Source organism: Agelaius tricolor, unplaced genomic scaffold (genome assembly GCF_023055355.1).
Source record: "Agelaius tricolor isolate 1412-34295 unplaced genomic scaffold, bAgeTri1.0.p SCAF_13, whole genome shotgun sequence".
Classification (NCBI taxonomy): Eukaryota; Metazoa; Chordata; class Aves; order Passeriformes; family Icteridae; genus Agelaius; species Agelaius tricolor.
Window position 1 is genome coordinate 3816725 of NW_027269273.1, and position 21588 is coordinate 3838312.

The 21588-nt window shown below is 50.0% G+C and overlaps 1 protein-coding gene across 2 annotated transcripts in view; it reads right to left on the reverse strand.

Annotated features, from left to right (window-relative positions):
- The window catches only part of UNC5B (unc-5 netrin receptor B), a 62900-nt gene that overhangs the window by 19657 nt on the left and 21655 nt on the right, over positions 1 to 21588 (reverse strand). For both annotated transcript variants that reach the window (XM_071438464.1, XM_071438463.1), the window contains exon 2: positions 1518 to 1739. In XM_071438464.1, the coding sequence (XP_071294565.1) occupies positions 1518 to 1739 (222 nt within the window). The remainder of the gene's footprint in view (positions 1 to 1517; positions 1740 to 21588) is intronic.

The window sequence follows — 21588 nt, forward strand, 5'->3', positions numbered from 1 at the left end:
CCAATCATGGTCCAGCTGTGTCGGGACTCTGGAAGGGTCACGAGTTTTTAATTAGTATCTTGTTAAACCTTCTGTAAGTATCCTTTCTCTATTCTTTAGTATAGCTTTAGGATAGCATTCTTTGATGTAATATAATGCCATAAAATAATAAATTAACCTTTTAAGAACATGGAGTCAGATTCATCAATTCCTCCTTTGTCCTGGGGACCCAAATAGCAAGTACCACACTCTCACACTACTGGTGTTTATCAATAGCACACTCTAGCAAACCATATCTATAAACAATGGTTACAGAAAGAGAAATAATAATTGTTTGAATTCTTTTCCTCTAAGTTTCCCACAGTGTGGCAGTCATATTTTCTGAAAAATTCCTTGTCCCAGGATTTTCTCCTAGGAAGCTGAGAAGCCTCAGAGAAAAAGGGAAACAATTCTTATCTCATTTGCTTCTCCTGTGTTTTGCTCCTTTGGAATGTGTTTGGAGATTGTTTATCCAACAGGTGATTGTTTCATTGGTTTCATGTGAGTTGTTATCACTCTTTGGCCAATCAGTGCCAGGCTGTGTCGAGGCTCTGGAAAGAGTTTTCATTATTATCTTGTTAGCATTCTGTAAGTATCCTTTCTGTATTCTTTAGTATAGTTTTAGTACAGCATTCTTTAATATAATATCATAAAATAATAAATTAGCCTTCTGAGAACATGGAGTCAGATTCATCGTTCCTTCCTTCATCTGGGAACCCTGCAAATACAACACCACAGCTTCTCCACAGCTTCCCAGGATTTTTCTGAGAAAGTCTGTGCCTGCTCTCTGTGGCCACAATGGCCTACCTGGAGGAGAACCACCAACAGCAGGTGTCACTGTCATATTTTCTGAAAAATACCTTCACCAGGATTTCTTCTCTTGGGAAGCTGAGAAGCCTCAGAGAAGAATGAAAACAATATTATCTCATTTGCTTCTCCTATGTTTTGCTGCTTTGGACTGTGGTCTGGAGATTGTTTATCCAACAGATGATTGTTTGATTGGTTTCATGTGAATTGTTTTGACTTAATGACCAATCACCATCAGCTCTGTTAAGGCCCTGGAGAGAGTCACGAGTTTTCATTATTACCTTTTTAGATAATAATGAAATAACTCCTTTCTATATTCTTTAGTATAGTTTAGTATAGCATTCTTTTATATAATATAGTATCATAAAACACTAAATTAGCCTTCTGAGAGCGTGGAGTCAGATTCACTCATTCCTCCTCTCATTAGGGTTACCTGCAAATACCACACTCTCACACTACCGGTAGCACACTCTAGCAAACAATGGTTACAGAAAGAGAGATAATAATTGTTTGAATTCTTTTCCTCTAAGTTTCCCTCAGCTTCTCCACAGCCTCCCAGGATTTTTCTGGGAAAGTCTGTGCCTGCTCTCTGTGGCCACGACGGCCTGCTTGGAGGAGAACCACCAACAGCGTGGATGCAGCAAGAGGGAAAAGGGCTCGGAAAGCAGCGGGACAAGGAGGGCTTTGCTCACCGGTGACCTCGTCCAGGCTCTCCTTGGTGACGTGGTCGTTCTGGTTGACCCACTCTCCGTTGCACTTGAAGTAGATCTGCGTGGCGGGGTTGGCGCGGCACACCAGCTCCACGGGCTTGTTCTTGACGATGTAGGCGTCCTGCGGCTCGCGCAGGAAGTGCGGCAGCGTCTCGGCCGGCGCCGACGGGAACGACTCGGGCAGCACATCGCTGTACTCCAGCCCTGCCAGAACACACAGAGCCTCAGCAGCTGCCCCACGGGCCCCTCCACGCTGCTCCCTCCCTGCCCTGCACACACACGGGTGGCAACAGCAGATGTGGATGGGTGGGAAAGCAAAAACAGCAAAGCAGCAGCTGGCAGGATGAGAGGACACAATCTCAAGCTGCACGAAGGGAAATATAGGTTGGATATTAGGAATAATGAAAAAGGGTGATAAAGTACTGGAATTGTCTGCCCAGGGTGGAGTTACCGTCCCTGGGTGTGTTTAACAAAGCCTGGATGTGGTTTAGTTGAGGTGTTGGGGCTGGGTTGGACTCGATCTTGGAGGTCTCTTCCAACCCAGTGATTCTGTGAAAGCAACCCAGAGCTGTGGGATAAATCCTGTTTCACCTGGGTTCTAGGCCCCCATCCATACCCTGAACCCAAACCTGGGTGATCTCACTAGAGGACACTGCAAGGGAAAAGCAAAACAAACCCAGGTCCATGGATAGTGACAGGGACACAGAGAGGCTCCAAAGGGGCTGGTGTCCCCCATCCTCTTCCTCACAGCCCTGAGGAATGCACGGGCATGCTCTGAGCAGAGTGCTGGCAGGGTTTGTCCTGGGAATGCTGACCATGTCCCCAGGACAAATCTCAGCCATTCACACCTTCAGTGGAGCTGCATTTGGGAACTCACCCCCTGCCAGCACTTGGATTTCAGCATCACCCAACAGGTGAGCAATGGCTTCCAGCCCAGGCACCTCCAGAGAACATCACCCAAAGGTGCCACCAGGATTCCTAATATCCCAGAAAACGGGGGGCTGTGCCCTGGGGAGCTCCATATTCCTGCTTGTTTGCTTTCAAAAGCCATCTAAATGCAAAAACAACAGGAGGTCGTGTCTGCTCAGGCCAGGCCAAGAAAAATCTTGTGCTCTTGAGCCTAAGGAATGTTATCCCTTAGGAGTGAGAGCTCCAGGGTGCCTCATTCCCAGCAGCAGCTTGGGAAGATGCTCTGACTGAAGCTGAGCATCATCTGCAGACCCGTTTCCAGCCCATTAAGATCAACCTCAAATATCACAGGAGTAATAAAAACCCCCACACAGGTGCACAGGGATGCTGCTGCTTAACCTGTTGTTCCTGGGAATCTCACTAGCAGTCAGGTCACATCTCGAGGCTTTTCTTTACCCTCAAAGGAGTTATGAGCTTTTCCTCCTCCTCTCTTTCCCCAGCCAGAGCTGTGATTCTCAACTTCAGGCACTGCAGCGTGCAGGAAAACACTAAATATCCCCAGCCCCACGATAACATCTCCAGAGCTGGCAGGGAGAAGAAAGGATCCCACTGCCTCCATCACCCTTGGCAAGCAGTGGTGCTGCACAGAGAGAATCAGAATCCCAAGCTGTGAGGAGGAGGAGGAGGAGGAAGAGAAAAAATATATAATCAGATGCACCAAGAAAACAAGATGACCAGGCTTCCTCCTGAGCAAAAATCAGTGAGGGAAAAAAAAAAAGAAAAAAAAAGGCACGAGGTCAGTCGTTTAAAATCCATTTAGGAAAATTGACTTTCCATTTCCATTTAACACAGCACTAAGGGAGAGCGGTAGGACATTTGTCATAATCCATTAACTGCTCTTTTGGAAACAATGAATTAAACTCTGGGCTAATTTCTCTCTCTCTCTCTGGCTCTTCCCCACCTCTCTGCTGCTGGTTATTTCCTTCCCCATCTCATTTGCAGACCTGTAATTTTCCCAGGCCCTGTGGCAGGCAGGGAGACAGGGAATGCCAAGGTGTGTGACCCCCCCCTCCACCCACCCTGAATAAAATCTTGGAAACAAAATCCCACACTGCTCCCTGTGACCACCTCAGGCCACTGCTCCTGCTGGGCAGCCTTTCACCTGTCACAGCAGCAAACATCCTTTTTTTCATCTGCTAATCAATTTTTCATCCACTGAGTTGTTGTTCTGTTGTTTGTGTGTTGTTTTTTTTTGGTTAATTTTGAAAACCACTTTGATGCCATGGCTCTAAATTCCCTGGCAATGGGGGCTGGCAGGAGATAATCGAACTGGCAGCAGAGGCAGCCAACAAAACTTCACTCACAGGCTTGTGTGCAAACCTCCCTGATATGATGCTCCCTGCATCCCTGTGGCAAAGTCAGACCTGAGCTTGGCAGCTGGGAATGGGCACAGGTATCCTCACGAGCCACTTTTTGGGAGGATCTTCCCCTGTGGAGGTGACACCCAAAGTGCTCATGGCCCTGATCCAAATCCACAGGCCAGGAGGAGAGATCCTTCTCCAACAGCCAGCAGCAAGGATATGTTTTCTCCCACCTCATCACCACTTTGGTGATGCTGAACAAGACTTTAGGTCATCCAAGAGGAGCTGGAAGGGGATGAGTCACGGCCGGATGGGGATGAAAATCCGGATTTGTGACTCACCGGGATCATCTGCACGGGAAGGGTGAAGGCTGCAGTGGAGCCACTCGGGCCCCCAGAACAATGTTTGGGGCTGAGACATTGCTGGTACCAAAAATCCCATCCAGACCCTGCTCCAAGAGGGGCTCTGCCCAAATAAATGCTGAGGCTTTAAGGTTCTTCTCCACTTATGTGACTTTGGGGATGAAGGTGGGAGAATAGGATGGTGTCACCAACCAGATCCAACACCTGCTTTTGGTGGCTACAAAAACCTGCTGGGTTTAAGGTTTCAACCCAAAACACCTGAACCTTTTAAGCCAGGAGCATGTTGGGAAAGTTTAAGTCCTGCAAACTCACAACAGATGAGGGATTTTTTGTTTCTGGCCAGGAAAGATCTGGGGCCAAAAAAGCAGCTCTAACAGGAGAAAAGGATGATGGGTTCTTCATGGCAGACTCACAACTGGGGCCATGCCATGGAGCCCAAACCCCACAGATTCCCCAGACTCGTGGATGGGAGCAAATCAAGGGGGAGGGTGATTTTTCCATTCAGAAATTAGCTGGGAAAAAAGCATTTGCAGCTGGGCAGGGCGTTTTCCTCCAGCATGAAATGCTCACTGCTATTTAAACACACTGGGGAAGAATTAAGGCATAGGAACAAGGGGGACTTTGGATGAGAAAAGGGAGGAGAAGCATGCTGGGCACATTTATCACAAGCCATCAAGCCAGCCTTTCATCCCCGCTGCCACCCGCCGCATGGGAAACCTCTGCCTCTGCCGGCACTCATGGGGGCCCCCCAAAAAATCCACACTGGGGGGAGGAACACGCTGCTTGTGCAGGAACAACTGCTGCTGCTGTGAGCCCTGACTGCCTGGCAACAACTGCAAAACCCAGAAAAAGGAACTTTCCCAGTGCTGCGACTCCACCACCTGCAGAGGCCACCACGGCTCTGGTGCCACCCCAGGTGACACTGTGGCCCAGTGACCCACAGGAGCAGCAGGCAGGGGAGATGTTTTTGCATGGGAAAGCAGGAAAGGAGCCCTGCACAGCCGGGATTTCCAGTCCTGCAATCACACCAGCAATAAAACTCCCAGCAGTGACAAACTAATAAATATTTGAGAGCGCGCTCGGCTGCCTGTAATCATCTCCCTGGCAGACGTCTGCAGGGGGTTCCCATCTGCTGGCTTCCCTCCTTCCTGCTGGACGTGGGTGCCTGCTTCCCAGATCTCTCCTGGGGGTTTTTTTGGGAAGTCCCAGGCTGTCACCATCCCACAATCTCACACGACTTGGGGCACGGTGTTCTGGGGTGTCTGGAGCTCTTTGTGGGCAGGGAGAGACAAAAAGGAGGGGGCAGCTCCCAGCTCAAGCCACGGGACCAACTCCTGAAGGCTGTAGTAGGAGCAATGAGAGGAAAAGGGAGGAGGGGAACAGGCATTTCTTTTCCTCTCCCCATCCCTCATCACACATTTTAATCTGCAGGGGCTGAGCTGGATTATCTGCAGCATCTGTTCCCTGGGGGGTGATTTGCAGATGTTTGCCGCCAGCCTTTGCAACTTTGTGGAGATCCACGACCCCAAACCCACCTCACCCACCAAAGGGAGCAGCACCGGGGTGGGATCCAGCCTTAACCCCCCGCTCCATCACCCCAAACACGTGGCACTGAGGATGGCAAGCCCGGGAAGCAACTCCCCCTGCAGCAATGGCCAAGCAAACCTCCCCAGGAAAGCGTTAAAATCCTCTCTCCTGCAATTGTTATCCCTCCAAATATTTGGAAGATTACAGGAGCATTAGCGGGTGCCCATCACCCACGGCCACCCCTCCCTCCTGCCGGTCCCAGGCAGGCAGGGAAGCCATGGAAGGATGCAGGGATTAGGCTGGGATGCCTGGGTTTCTCCAGCTAAATCTCAGTGGCTCTGGATGCTTAACCCCTTCTGCCTCCACCTCCCCACGTCCCTGCCTGCCTCAGGGCAGGTGCTGCCTCCTGGGAAGGCCTGGTAGGGAAGAGTTAAACCTGCCAGGTGGGTTAAAATCCTCCTGGAGAAATGAAAAAATACATGACAGCTTATCTGCAGCACCACAGGAGGAGTCATGTGCCTTCCCAATCTCCCTTCCCAATCCCCCAGCAGGGATGGGCATGGCTCTGGCTCCTGAGACAGAGATGGAGGGGATGCTCCAGCCCCCAGCTGGGCTCCAGGAGGTGTCTGGAAAGCTGGAGTGGGGCTGTCCCCCCTCCCCAAATCCCCCCTCCTATTGCCTCCAGGGAGAATGTATGAACAGGCTCATTGAGAGATTAGTGCTGTTGCCATTTCAACTCCAGCAAATTTTGACACTGGAGCCATGGCATGGCTCCCTGCCATTCCAGAATCCCTGCCTGACTCAGGGCATCCCTGCTGGGACACAAGTGCATCCCACCACATCCCAGCCCATCCCTGAGCTCAGCAGGAACTGGCATCACCAGTCCAGGCCTGTCCTGTTCCCATGGGCTTCCCATCACAGGCTGCCATTGGGACAACTTTGTGTCCAGGGGTGACACCCCTGCAAACTTCCCTTCCTAAAAGCACCCTGAGCATCTTCCTCCCCCACACATCATCCTCTCTACCCCAAGCATCCCCTCCTCACCCTTGCTCTGCCAAGTTCAGCCTCCCACACAGCCAGGGGGTCCCCAGCACGCAGCCCCATCTCTGAGGAGGTGACAGCAGCAGGTGGCACCTTCAAAGCAAAGTCTCCATGAAGTGGAGCAGTGCCACAGCCCCTTCTCAGGAGTTACAGCCCACTGGAGACACAGCAGGGAGAAAGGAGGACTCTCAGGACTCTGGCTGCTCACAGTGACCCCAAGATGCATTAAAAAGTCTCTTTTCTCTTTTCTGGTGGTTGAAGAAAGAGTCAGAGCTCTTCATTTCTCAGTTTCAAGGTTGTTTATTGTTTCTTATCTATAAAATTCTTTCTCCTGCCCAGCTGAGGTCCACTCAACAAGGCAGTCCAGGCACTCTGCCTGCCCCTGAGGTGGTGTTATCTTTTTATACTAAAAACTACATGTACAATATTTACAATCACTTCCCAATACCCATCACCTATGTTAGACAGTGAGCCAATTTAGACTCTAAACCAATCTAAAAGTGCCACCATCACAGCAGAAGATGGAGGCCAAGAAGAAGAAGGAGAAAAGCTGGACATGCCCAGATCCCTCCATCTTGCCCCCTGAACCCCCATTCTAAAAACCCCAAAAATCTTTTTTTTTCACCCTGTGATAAATTCACTATCATTCTACTTAATTTGTCATGGCTTGCAGATCTTCATACAAGGTTGGTCATTTGCTCCATGGGTCATAATCAAACCCACAGGTGTTTTAGGCTCTGTGCCAGGGTCCCTGAGCCCCCTGGCAGGGGTCTTGGCAGTCCAGGACTGTCCTGAATTCCAACAGAGGACAACCCAAGATGCAGGATGGAACTGAGCATGGTTTGGGAGATCTGAAGGCACCCACATCCAGCTCTCTCCCTGCTGCCTCCTCACACAGAGCCCACAAACCCCTGTGCCTTCAGCAGCCTGGGATTGCTCAGACACAGGCTGGGAAGTGCTGAGTGTGAGATGCAGGGAATGTAACAGGTCCCCAGGGCTGCAGCTGGCTGATGTAAGCCCCGGCCTCATTAACTCAGTGTGGCTCATTAACCTCTCCCTCCCGGGAGGGGACAGCCCCAAGCTGCCAGCAGAAGCCACAAAGCTGAGTGTGGAGCCTTCAGGATAACCTGTGGTACCCAGCACGCGGGTTCATTCGGGTTCAAAGTGAAAGGAAGGAAATTTCTGGAAGTTGTTCTTCCTTGTGAGGGTGGTGGCACCCTGGCTCAGGTTGCCTGGAGCAGCTGTGGCTGCCCCTGGATCCCTGGAAGTGTCAGGCCAGGCTGGATGGAGCTTGGAGCCCCCTGCTCTGGTGGAAAGTGGCCCTGCCAACAGTGGGGGGGTTGGAAACCCACAATCTCTAAAGATCCCTTCCAACCCAAAACATTCCATGAGTCTACCCCACCTCCAGGCTGGATTTTGAGCTGAGAAACCCATGGGGATGCTGTGCTTGTGGGGTGACCACCCTCGTGCCCCCAGGCTGGGTAATTCTGCAGGGGCTGCACAGAATCCCAGCCCCCAGGGTGCTGCTGTGTCCAGGGGTGTGCAGAAGGTGTTGTTCTACCTCTCTGGACCCCAAAAACTGGAACCCATCCCCTCCTGCTCCCACCAGGCAGGAAAAGCAGCTGCAATATCTGCATCTGGCCTCTCCATTCTCACCAGTTTTATTAATAACTAAACCTGGAAAGAACCACTTAACCTTTCCCCCAAGCATCTCTGCCTGACAACTCACTCCTTTTCCTCCACTGGCTGCCCTCTTCCAGCAGCTTCACAGTCCCTTCCTGCCAAACCTGGCATCATCCAGCCCCATCCCTCCATCCCAGGGCCTCCAGCTCCTCCCAGAGCCCACCCAGCCCGAGAGGGACGGACAGACAGGCATTTCCCAGGACAGACAGGCATTTCCCAGCGGGTTACAAGTCCCTCCTGTCCCTCCTGCCCGGCGACAGGCAAACTTTATAATTAGAGAGCATTCCTCCCCAGCCTGGGTAATGAGGGGGTGCACCCAGCCAGCCCTAATTACACCCTTGGAAAGAAAGAAAAAAAAAATAAGCAGATTCCTCCTCTCCCAGCTAAAGGAAGAGCCTGCAGCTGGCCTCCCTGACTGCATACCTTTATTAAACCAGGACTGGATGGGGACAGGGAAAGGAATAAAGAAAGCAAAGTCTGTGCTGAGAAAAGGGGTGGGAAGGAGGAGCTGGGCAGCCCCACAGATATTTCTGCACGTAACAAACAGCCTTGTTGATCAAAACCCACCTCATTTATATAAACAAATATAAAAATACATCGACTTTTTAGCTAAATCCTCAGGTCAGGTTTTTGCAAAGCAGCCTGAGAGGTAAACTAAGGCAGGGTGACTTCACATAGGGCATCCAACCTCAGCATCCCTACACATCCCACTGAGCATCCTGTGCATCCCAGCACTGCATCCCTGTGCCCCTGGCAGCCTCAGCTAAGAGTCCAACCCAAATTCCAACCATCCCCAATCCCCCAAGGGGAGAAACACCCAGGCTCTGGCAGCACTTCCCATCCTAGGAGCTGGAAAGAGAGAGATTTATCTTGTTGGTTATGCATTACACTGGAGTATTTATGGAGCCACTACTCTTTTGTTTATCTTTATGATTATGATAATCAAAGGAGAAGCCTCCTGAGAAGTGTAAACAGCTGAGATCCCTTATGGTAAAAATCTCTTCATTTTTCATTAAATGGATTTACAACACGACACAGGCAGATTGGTGTAAATTGTTCCTCATTTCTGCTTTTAGCGGCGTCGTGAGCCGCGCAGATCCCCGTAAATACCCACGGAAAACAGAGTGAATTCAAATCAAAATAAAATAAAGAAAGAAAGGAAAAAAGGAGGAGGAATTATGCAGCAAATCCCTGTTACACTCTATTGTGCTGGCTTCTTTTGTGCTGTTTTATACATTCCCTTCAGGGAAGCAGTTTTGTTGGAAAACTCTCTCCAAATTTCATCTCGCGCTGGTTCTTGTTACGGGCACAGACACTTCCCTTTGTGCTATTTTAATTCCATTGTCACGGTCCTCTTGTCGAGTTTGTTCTGTTTACTGAGCTACAACGTTGTTTTTAATGGATATAATAATTATATGAACTTTTTATTTATTTGCTTTGGCCCATGAAAGGAAAGCCCCAGCAGCGGAGAAGGCGGTAACGCGCTGTTTATTCACATGTACGGCGTGTGCTGGGCTCCTGTTGTGAAAAGAATAATCATTTCAACAAGAAAAGAGAGAAGGGAGAAGAAAACAAGGAACAAACAGGGACTTGTTGCCCTGGTTAACGCCAGAAAGTCCAAAGAATTATTAATTATCCTTCAAACTGCAGCAAACTCCAACTGGAAACTGCGAGCTCTCCTTGGAAAACACAGAGAAGGAAATAAAGAAATAATTTAAGAAAAGGATCTCCTGTTCAACTGAGCACTGCAGTTTGGAAAAATGCTAACTCTGGGAGAAAGAAAGTCCACGGTTTTGCAGACAGAGAGCGATTTCCCCTTCACCCAAATTACATACATATTTCAAAATGTAAATTCCCCAGCGTTCCCCTTGAGAGTGCAACTTTCAGGAGGCTGTTTTGCAATGGGTGGGTTTGCTTTTCTCCCCTGAACGTGCAAATCTGGAGGCGACTTTGGGCACAAAAAGTGACTTTAAAACAGCAGCAGCAGCAGCAGCAGCAGCAGTGAGGAAGGCTGTGAACCTCCCAGTGCTCCTTGGGAAGAGAGGGATGCTCTGCTGCCCACCGGGCATCCCTCCCGGGGCACACACATCCCACAGGAGCACGGGCTGGAGGGGAGCAGCTTTCACCCTCTGAGCACCCCATCGAGGTGGGCACAGCCCAGCCAGGCCCTCTAAAGGTGGCTCACAAGGTTTGGTACTCCTGGGTGGTGGCACTTCAGTCCCAAAATCCAGGAGGTAGCTGAGCACAACCCACCCCAAGGAAGTCAAACAAGGTAAAGCAAAAAGTTGAGGCAGCAAAGAAGGGAAGAGCAATACAAAAGGAAGCTGGGGGGGGATGGTTGTGTTTGGTTTTGGGAGGGTTTTTTTTCCCACCCATCCTTTTTGTCTTTCTCTCACCCACTCTCTCCTCCCGGGAAGCCAAGGCTGGCTGGAAGGACACTCCCCTCCGCCTCCAGCCAGCCTCTCTCTCTCTCTCTCCCTCTCTTTCTCTCTCTGCAGCCCCTCACCAGCTGCTGCCCTACTTTTCCCGATGCTTTTCCCACTCTTCTCCCGCAGCTCGCTCGGTGGCAGGCGTGGGCTGGGAGCAGCATCCCTCTCCTGCAGCTCCCGGGGCTCCCTGTGCCACCGGAGCCACCCCAGCGTCACCTCCTGCCCTCCAGCCCAGCCCAGGGAGGCACCGCCAGCAACGCTGCCCTGGTTTGAAGTCATTTGAATCATCGTGTTATTATTAATATTATTATTTAATCACAAAAAAGAACAACTAGAGAAAAGGTCCACTCCGTGCCTCAAATTCCCCATTAATTCAGCTGGGGGAGGAACATCACAGGAGAGGCTGATTAAGGTCCCTTTATTAAACAGTCTTTAAAGTTGCCCTTAATCTTTCAGATTTGTTGCTACGATAAAAAAAAAACAAACCCCGACAACAACAAAACAGCCACCACAAATGGAGGCTGGAAATATTTTGCTTTTTGTTGTCCTTTCTCTGCCCTTTCCTTTCCTTCTCGTTTTACTGTGGGGGAAAACAGAAGGAAAAAAATGGGGGGAGGGGGAGAAACAGGGATAGAAAAAGATTTAAGGGAAAAAAAATAATCCCTGCTGATGCTGAATGTCAAATATTAAGATTTTTCTCTCTCTCCCCCCTCTTTCAGCAATATCCTTATTAAAGAATAAGCTCCCAAACCACCAGTGAGACCAGCTTAGATGACAAGGCTCCCCCATCCCCTTTTCTGTGCCAGGATTTGATCCCTGAAGCCAGGAGCAGGTGGGATGGGGGCAGGTACATCAAGGCCATCGTGGCTTCCCCTTTGTGGCACAAAGAGAGGTGTCCAGCCAGTGGCAAAAGGATTTTAGCCATTACCTTGATTAGTTTTATTTCTTTCCCTCTAAACCCCGCAGCCAGCTGGGCTCCTAGCACCTCACACCTGCTTTAACACAGAGAAAAAATGCTGTGGTTTGATAAAAACCATGAGGTTTAGGGGTTTTTCTGGGGAGCACGGAAGGAAACCCCCACAAAAAACAAAGCTTTTCCCCTCAGGCTCCATTTCCAGGGAGGTGGGGAGCCTCCAGGAGCTTCCTAGTGTTGTTTGGCACCCTCCTCCCCTCTCAGGCATTTCAATTCCACTGGACCCTGTGTCGCCACAGGTTTCTTCCTTTCTCACCACTGGGAATTTCCACCTTTTCTTCTCTGGACAGAGCCCACGCTCCCACACCACCAAGCTTCTCTTTCCTCCTTTTGTCCTCTGGCACACACATTCCAAACTAAACTCCTAGGTGGCCCAAACTCCCAAAAGCATCCTTTTTGTCTCAGAATGGGTACCCCTTGCTGCTGGAGGTGCTCAGGCTGGAAATGCCCAAATGTTGGGGGTCTGTGCCACCCTGTGTAGGTGGGACTCCACCTGGAAGCATCCCTGCTGATGCTGCAACAAGCCAGTGCTTCCTCCCACATCATCCTCTCCCTCTGCTGATATTGATACCAATACCCTGAGACCCCAAGGTATTGATAAAAACTGACCTTCAAAATCCACAATGTTGACAAGTAAAATGAAGTTTGGCATGTTGAATTCAGTGACAAACACGCTGAGCATCTCCAAAAGCTGAGCATGGCCCTGGTGGGTGCAGGACATGCCAGGCACAGCAGTGGAATGGCTCCTGCAGGGCTCAGGGGCACCTCTGAGGGCAGAGACACTGGGCATCCCTCTGCAGCAGTTTTTTATTATCATCCTTTTTTAGCTTTCTGATGTTTCCCTTCTCTCTTTCTTTTAGTGTAGTTTTAATATATCATTTTCTTTTAATATCATATATATCATAAAATAATAAATCAGCCTTCTGAAACATAAAAGTCAAGATTCTCATCTCTTCCCTCATCCTGGGGACTCTCAAACACAACCACATTTAGCGACCTCGAGTGAGTGACATTGGGCATCCCACTGCAGCATCCTGGGTGTCACTGACATATTTTATGAAAATCTTTTTGCAGAGGTTTTTCTCTTGAGAAGCTGAGAGGCTTCAGAAACAAAAGGAAACTATCTGATAGCTGTAGAATGTAGTGTAAAGATAGTTTGCTGACAAGTACATCTTTGATTGGTCTCATGTGAATTGTTTCTACTTGATGACCAAGCATAGTTGAGTTGTGTCGAAGCTCTGAGTAGTTACGAGGTTTTTTATTATCATTATTTTTTTAGCTTTCTGATGTTTCCCTTCTCTCTTTCTTTTAGTGTAGTTTTAATATATCATTTTCTTTTAATATCATATATATCATAAAATAATAAATCCACCTTCTGAAGCATAAGAGTCAAGATTCTCATCTCTTCCCTCATCCTGGGGACCCTCAAACACAGCCACATTTAGTGACCTCGAGTGAGTGACACTGGGCATCCCACTGCAGCATCCTGGGCATCCCTCTACAAAATCCTGGGCATCCCACCACAGCATCCTGGGCTTCCAGGTGGTCCACAAACTCTCAAGGGAGCAAGGGCAAAGGGTCACCCATACTGAACGTCATGGAAAAAGCACGGAAAAATCCCGGTGCCCACCAGCCTGGTCCTTTTCCCCTGGCTGTCCCCGCAGCGGCTGCATTTCCATAAACGATTGGCACTAATTGCTTTAACCACGGGGGCTGTGCTGCGGGTAATGGGAGTCATTGAGCGACCTCTGCTCCGGGCCAGCCCCGGGAGCTCCGGCGGGGGCAAAGCTCAGCTCCCATTTACTCCTGCCTGGATCCGTGAATGGTCCTTCTGCCCTGCCCTGCAGCCTGTGAAAAATGAGTATTTTGTGATTGGCTTTTGGCAAAGATTCAAATGAATATTATATGTGTTGTGTTAGAAAGTGATGCTGTATTCATTCTCTCAAGTATTGTGTTAAATATAGTTTTAGGTTATAACAAAATGTTAAAATAGAAACTATGCTATGTAGGATACTTTTTTTAAGAGAGGACTTGCACTGAGGTAGCAGCTACAGGACACCCAAATCTTTCAGAGAAAGAGAATTTATTGCTCCATTATCGAGTTCTTCCTGCCTCACTCAGCCCTGAAGACTCAGTCAGGATTCAGAGGAAGAAGCTGACACTGCCCAGACAGAATCCTGGGTTTGAATGGAATTTATGCATCATGGATGAGGTGTAGGAATATGCAACAGGCTGTTGTTTTTAAGGGTTAATTGTCTGTTAATGTGGGTCCTTTTTGGGGCTTATTTTGCCCAGAAAAGGTACCTGGACTGTCTGTAACTCTTGGTTTTTATTGTCTCCTATTGTCCTAAATCCTAATAGTCCAAATTTTTTATTACTCTAATTATATTACTATTTTTATAACCATTTTATTACTATTAAACTTCTAAAATTTTAAAACCAAGTGACTGGCAGTTTTTCACACTGCCCCTGATTCCTGACCCCTGCAGGGATGGATCCTGAGGAGTCCTGCTTGGACTGGCAATGCCACTGACAATGACTTGTCACCAGGACTGCCAGCTAGCCCAGCACTGGTGGGGACCGGTTTGGGTTCAAACCAAATGTGTACAAGCACTTGGAAACCCCCAAATCCTCCCCAGACATTTTCTGCAAGCAGGAAAAAGGTGCTGCCCCATCCCCATCCCAGGGGAAGAGCCAGCTGGCACTGGCCAGGGGACACTGGCCTCCAAGGCTAAGCCCATGCCATTCCAAGCATCCCCAAAGTCCCCACGGAGAGCTCTGCCAGGGGCTTGGCCTCAGGAAGCCCCCAAAGCTCCCCCTGTGCTGCACCTCCCAAATTAACCCTGTCCCTGCTCAGGGAGGTTCTTGTGTTCAGCCAGGCTGGGAGAGCTGGGGGTGTTTAGCCTGGAGAAGGCTCCAGGGAGAGCTCAGAGCCCCTTGCAGTGCCTGAAAGGGCTCCAAGAGGGCTGGAGAGGGACTTTGGAGAAAGGCATGGAGTGCCAGGACACTGCCCGAGGGCAGGGTGGGATATTGGAAGGAATTCTTCCCTGTTAGAGTAGAGAAGCTGTGGCTGTCCCATCCCTGGAAGTGTCCCAGGCCAGGTTGGACAGGGCTTGGAGCAACTTGGGATAGTGGCAGGGGGGCTGGAAAATCCCTTGAAGGTCCCTTCCAATCCCAACCATTCCATGCTTCCACCAACACACAACACATGCAACCCCCTGCAAGCACAGTTAAAACTGAAAAAAAACCCCAAAAATGCTCCTTTGAAACCCAAACACTTCCATCCCAAGGAGATGGGACCCCAGACCCCACAGCAGGGGTCCCTCTCACACACTTGACATGCAGGCTGGGAGGTGTGAGGAAACATCCATGCTTCCAGGAAAATGCACTGCAGCCCCCTTGCTGCCAGTCCACAGGGACCCATTACACTAACAGTGTGTCCATTCAGCCTGATATATAAATTACTAATGTAAATTAATGGATAATTGAAGCCCTTTAGTCCTAAATATTTAAATTATTTAACAGGCAATTAAGAGCGAAGGAGAAAGAAAAGAGGAAAAGGGGCCTTAACCCCAACAGGCAGAAAAAAAAGATATAAATGAAGTGTGAGGAGAGCAGAAAGAGCTGAGCACACACATTTGGAAGGGAAGCTGCCAGGTTCATTTTGTTGGAGCCAGGCTGGTGTTACAGTGGATGCCCCCAGATCCAGGGGGACAGGGAGAGGAGCATCCCCCAAACAACCCCACAGAGCAGGGCACATTCTGATCCTCATTTTTCCAGAGAGAAAAACTCCATGGCTTTGTTATAGTGATTACCAGAACTTCCTGGCATGCCAAAACAATACTTTAAGATAATTTTTTTCATCCTCCCTACCCCTAAGCTGACAGAATTCCCTTTTGTAATATCATTCCTGACTCCTTTTTTAACCTGACTCAAGTACAAACATATTATCTCAAATGTTTTCACTTTCTTTTTCCTTTTTCAGGTGGTCTACACGGCTGTTTCACTCTCCAAACATCCTTAGCAAGGCAAAGTGGTTACAATTCCTCAATAGGCAACCCAGCAAGATGCTGAGTGTCACCACAGGTATTCTGCAGAGCCTTCCTAACACTACAGTGACAGGCTGGGGCTGAGAAATGTGGTGTTTCCTCCTCCAGCCTCCATGCCAAACTGCCCAGTGATATTCCCAGTGCTCCCCTAGGAGCTGGAAGGGGAATGGGAAAAAATAAAGGAAAAAATTTAAAAAAAATAAGGAAATAAATTTGAAACAAATAAATTTAAAAAATAAGGAAAAATGGTCAGTGGAGGGAAGACGTCATGTGGGAAAAATAGGATTTAAACAAAAGCAGAGTGTGAGGCTGTGTGAGCCCAGGGATGGCACCAAGGGGTGTCACCAGTGCATAATTGCAAATATCCAGTGCAATGAGCTTCCCACCAGGGCAATGAGCTTCCCACCCTCAGGTATTCTGCAGAGCCCTCCATACAACACATTGACAGGCTGGGGCTGAGAAATGTGGTGTTTCCTCCTCCAGCCTCCATGCCAAACTGCCCAGACATATTCCCAGAAGTCTCCTGGGAGCTGGAAAGGGTCATAAGGAAAAATGGTCCACGGAGGGAAGACGTCATGTGGGAAAAATAGGATTTTAACAAAAGCAGAGCGTGAGGCTGTGTGAGGCTGTGCGTGCCCAGGGACGGCACTGAGGGCAAGGGGGAATCGAGACAATAGTGAATAGACTCCAGATTATATCCTGAACTCCCAGCCCCACGGGAACAGGGTTATAAAAACCCTTTTTATTTTGTTTGTAGTCCAAAACAAACAAGTACATAAAAAGCTAAATGTGGAGAGGCCAGACAGGAAGTGAGTAACATCTGGGAAACATCTGGCCCCAGCTGCGCCGGCACAGCTCCGGGTACCTGCTCCCACAGCTCCCAGCCAGGACAGGGCCCCAAAACCTCTGCTCCAAAAGGGGAAAATGGACACCCCAAGCAGCACAGGACACCCTGGCACAGGGCTCTGAGCATGCCCTGAGCACCACAAGGACCTCTGAGAAGGGCTCAGAGCATTAAGGGTGCCCTAAACAGTGCAAGAGTGATCCAGAATTCTGAATTTATTGCAGGGCTCCCTCCCCAAAAGGGCTCTGAGCATCTCAGGACATCCCCTGAGCATTGCAGAACATCCCCTGAATAGGGCTTTGAGCATAAAGGATGCCCTAAGCAGGCTCTGAGCACCACAGGCCAGCCCTGAGAAAGGTTCTGGGCTATAAAGGATGCCCTGAGAATTTCAGAACTCTCTGCTCCAGGCCTCTGAGCATCCCCTGAGCACCACAGGAACCTCTGAGAAGGGCTCGGAGCATTAAGGGTGCCCTAAACAGTGCAAGAGTGATCCAGAATTCTGAATTTATTGCAAGGCTCCCTCCCCAAAAGGGCTCTGAGTACCTCAGGACATCCCCTGAGTAGTGCAGAACATCCCCTGCATAGGGCTTTGAGCGTAAAGGATGCCCTGAGAACTTCAGGACTCTCTGGTTCAAGGCTCTGAGCAGTGCAGGAGGAAGGCAGGCAGGGCATTCTTTCCCAGCCCTGGAGATGCCCCACATCCTCCTCCCAATATTGATCCTGATCCAGGGCTCTGAATATTGCAGGGCACCCTCCCAAAAAGGGCTCTGAGCATCTCAGGACATCCCCTGAGCGGTGCAGAACATCCCCTGCATAGGGCTTTGAGCATAAAGGATGCCCTGAGAATTTCAGGACTCTCTGGTCCAGGCCTCTGAGCATCCCCTGAGCACCACAGGAACCTCTGAGAAGGGCTCTGAGCATTAAGGGTGTCTTAAACAGTGCAGGGATTATTGATACAGGGCTGATCAATATTGATCCCTGATCCAGGGCTCTGAATCTATTGCTGGGCTCCCTCCCCAAAAAGGGCTCTGAGTATCTCAGGGCACCCTCTGAGCATTGCAGAACATCCCCTGAATAGAGTTTTGAGCATAAAGGATGCCCTGAGCAGTGCAGGATACCCTGGTGCAGGGCTCTGAGCACCACAGGCCAGTCCTGAGAAAGGTTCTGGGCAATAAAGGATGCCCTGGGAATTTCAGGACTCTCTGGTCCAGGCCTCTGAGCATTCCCTGAGCACCACAGGAACCTCTGAGAAGGGCTCTGAGCATTAAGGGTGCCCTAAACAGTGCAGGGATTATTGATCCAGGGTTGATCAATATTGTTCCCCGATCCAAGGCTCTGAATATTGCAGGGTTCCCTCCCCAAAAAGGGCTCTGAGCATCTCAGGACACCTCCTGAGCATTGCAGAACATCCCCTGAATAGGGTTAAGGGCTAAGCAGATGCAGAGAGTGAAACAGCCGTGTAGACCACCTGAGAAAGAAAAAAGAAAGTGAAAACACTTGAAATAAATGTGTTTGTACTTGAATCAGGTTTAAAAAGGAGTCAGGAATGGTATTACAATAGGGCTTTGAGCATAAAGGATGCCCTGAGCAGTGCAGGGTACCCTGGTGCAGGGCTCTGAGCACCACAGGCCAGCCCTGAGAAAGGTTCTGGGCAATAAAGGATGCCCAGAGAATTTCAGGACTCTGTGGTGCAGGGCTCTGAGCAGTGCAGGAGGAAGGCAGGCTGGCCAGCAGGCACCAGGGCATTCTTTCCCAGCCCTGGAGATGCCCCCCATCCTCCTCCACAGGACAAAGGAGGTGCTGCCAAGCAGCCAGAGAGGCTGGAAGTATGTTCTTCCTCCTGGTTCTCATCTCCTGCTCTTCCTCCTCCAAAAGCCCTGTGAAAGAGCCTCCCAGCACTGCCCCATGCACAGAGCTGGGGAGGCTGCAGGGCCTGATGTTTGGGAAGGCTCCAGCAGGGCTGTGAGGGAGGAGAGCTGGCTTGGCAGGATCAGCCCCGGCTCTCCTCACTGGGAATTCCCCACAACTTCCCTCTGCACCCGCCCACGGCCAACAGGGTGCTCTGGGGCAAGGAAAGGGGGCTGCAAGAGACCCCACAGAGCCCTCAGACAGAAAGGGAAGTGTAGTGGAAAGAGCAGAGATGCTCAGGAGCAGTGTGGATCACAGCAGGAATCACTTCTGTCTCCCCTGTGCAACTCCAGCTGCATTTCCAGCCAGGAAATGCAAACAGGCACCTGGAGCAATGCCACTGATCCTTCACTGCTGCACCAAACTCCTGGCAAGCCAACTTCCCTGAGCCCCTCAAACAGGCTGGGATCCCCCCAGCTCACCAGAGAACACCCAAAGCACCCTCCCAAGAACATTCCCTCTGCCATTCCCTCTGGCAGAGCCCAGGATTAGCACTTGGGGTATTCCAGGGGGGAGGATTAAAGCCGGTCCAAGGCTGGAGCACTCTGGAGAAGGAGCAGCAGCTGGCTGCACAACATCTGGCACTGCTGCTCATTTACTGCACGTGGGACTGCTGAGGGCCACCAAACACACTGCTGCTGGCCCAGGTGTCCCCACAAGGACAGGAAGGACAAGGACACATCATTTGGGCCATGCTGGCAGCTGGCCTGAGTGTGGAGCACGTCCCCTTGGAAGAGCCCAGACACGATGCAGGGGACTTGGGGAATCATTAGGGATAAGGATGGGAGAAAAACAGGGAGGAAAGAAAATAATAACAGAACAGTTTGGCTTGGAAGGGCCCTTAAAGATCATCTCATTCCACCCCCCTGCCAAGGGCAGGGACACCTTCCACTGAAATACCAGAGGAGGAAGGACACTGTTTGGAAAGGGAAACAAGCAAGGCACATTAAAGGAAAAAATTATCCAGCAGACTGGCAAGGTTAAAAAAGCAAACACACACTGGGACACGGAAGGATAGGGAGACCTAATTAAAGAAGCCTCACCCAGAACACGCCACCAGCAAAAAGCATCTGATGTGACAGGGACAGAGAGGGATGCTGCGTGTCCCATGCCGTGTCACTGCAGAGCCTGCAGCCAAGGGCACGGCTCCCAAACCCCTGAGCCACTGCAGCACAAGGGTGAGCATTGTGCCTCCTCTTTTCTGCTCATTTCTGCACCAGCTGATGCCCACCTGTAGCCTTTTTTTTTTTAATGCTGTCACTTCAAACCAGCTACATTAGAAAGCTCCAGCATCAGGAGCTGCCCAGAAGAGCCAGACCCCACTGCAGGATGAACCTATCCCCATCTTTGCAGCTGAATTTGGCCCAGCCCAGGGGCAGCCAGGGCTCCTGGAGGTGTCTGAACACATCCAGGCTGCCAGGGAGAGCAGGGTGATGCACAGGAACCCACCGGAGCCAGGCAGCCTGTTCCCACCATCCCTCACACGTGCTTTTTCTCTCAGATTCCCAGCCTAAATAAGGCTTTGGGGAGGAAATTAATGAACAGCAAAGCTGATTACAAAGAACAATACAATGACTCAATCTGTTTCTTTTACCTCAATTGTATAAAGCTTTTACATTTATGAAGGTTTCTCTCGGTACACAATGAAACAGCCCTCTGAGGGAAGCCGTAATGGCCCTGGAGACTTTTTGAACAAGACTGGACAAAACACCGCCGGAACAATCCCAAAGGAAGGACCAGATGATCTAACAGGTCTTTTGCATCTTTAATTCCTCACCCTTTTCTTTCTCCTCCCGGTTCAGGCAGTTCAGGCGTGGGGGTTTTTAAGCTGCTGCTAATTAGATGTTAATGCGGGAGCGGCTGCGTGCAGGAGAAACATCGGGGCCCTAAATGACAACCAGATCACAGGGCTGAGGGTCCTTATTCTCAGCATGGAAAATCTCCCTCTGGAAGCAAAACAGGCCCTAAAATGCTGGTAATCCTTTCCACACCAGGATTGATTGCTCCTGCACCCACCAGCAGCCTCCTGGCACTCGTGGGTCACATCTGTGCCAGCTCTGCATCTCCTCCCTCTCTGTCCCCACATCAGGATCCCCAAAATTATTTTGCCTATCCAGGGACAAAGGGAAAACCCCACCAGCACAAGACACATGGAAAAAACCTGAGTTTGGTTTAGTCCAAATAGCAGCCAGCTCTCCTGGTTGCCCCATCTCCCAGGAGAAGGCAATGGGATGCTCTCCCCATCCCCTTCTCCTGCTGTTTGTGGGCTGTTTGGATCATCTCTAGCACCTGTCTCAGCGAGCTGCAAGGAGCTGAGCCGAGCTGTTTGTGCTGAAATCAATGAGGTGACACAGAGGCAGAAGTCTGAGCCCCTGCCCCTGGCGCCCAGGGGACAGCCACCGAGGCTGTCACTGCCAGCACAACCCTGAGCAGACTCCCAGAATCATTTCAGCCAAAAAAGACCTCCAAAACCATCGAGTGCAACCTGTGACACATCCTCACCGTGCCACCCAGAGCAGAGCACCGAGTGCCATGTCCATGGACACCTGCAGGGATGGGGACTCCACCACCCAACAGTGCTGAGAGATTTCTCCCAGCCCCATGTTGCCTCTTCCTTTCCCTGCTGGCTGAGGCACCAGGAAGGTACAGCCTGCCTGAGCAGCCCAGCACACATTTTCCCACTCCAACGTGTCATATTCCTCCAAAAGTACAGAAGTTCAGGCTGTCTGTGTTCTGCAATAGCCTTTGCAGACCCATTTCCTATCACCCTGCAGCTCAGGAATTCAAACTGCCTGGGTTCTGTAAGCTACAAACATAAACCCCATTTTGCAGACTTCTCCTAAAGACCCTCACCCATTGAGTTGTTTGTAAAGACATCAGCACCCATCTTTCCAATTGTGAAAAATGAGTATTTTATGATTGGATTTTTGCAAATATTCAAATTAATAATATGTGTGTTGTGTTAGA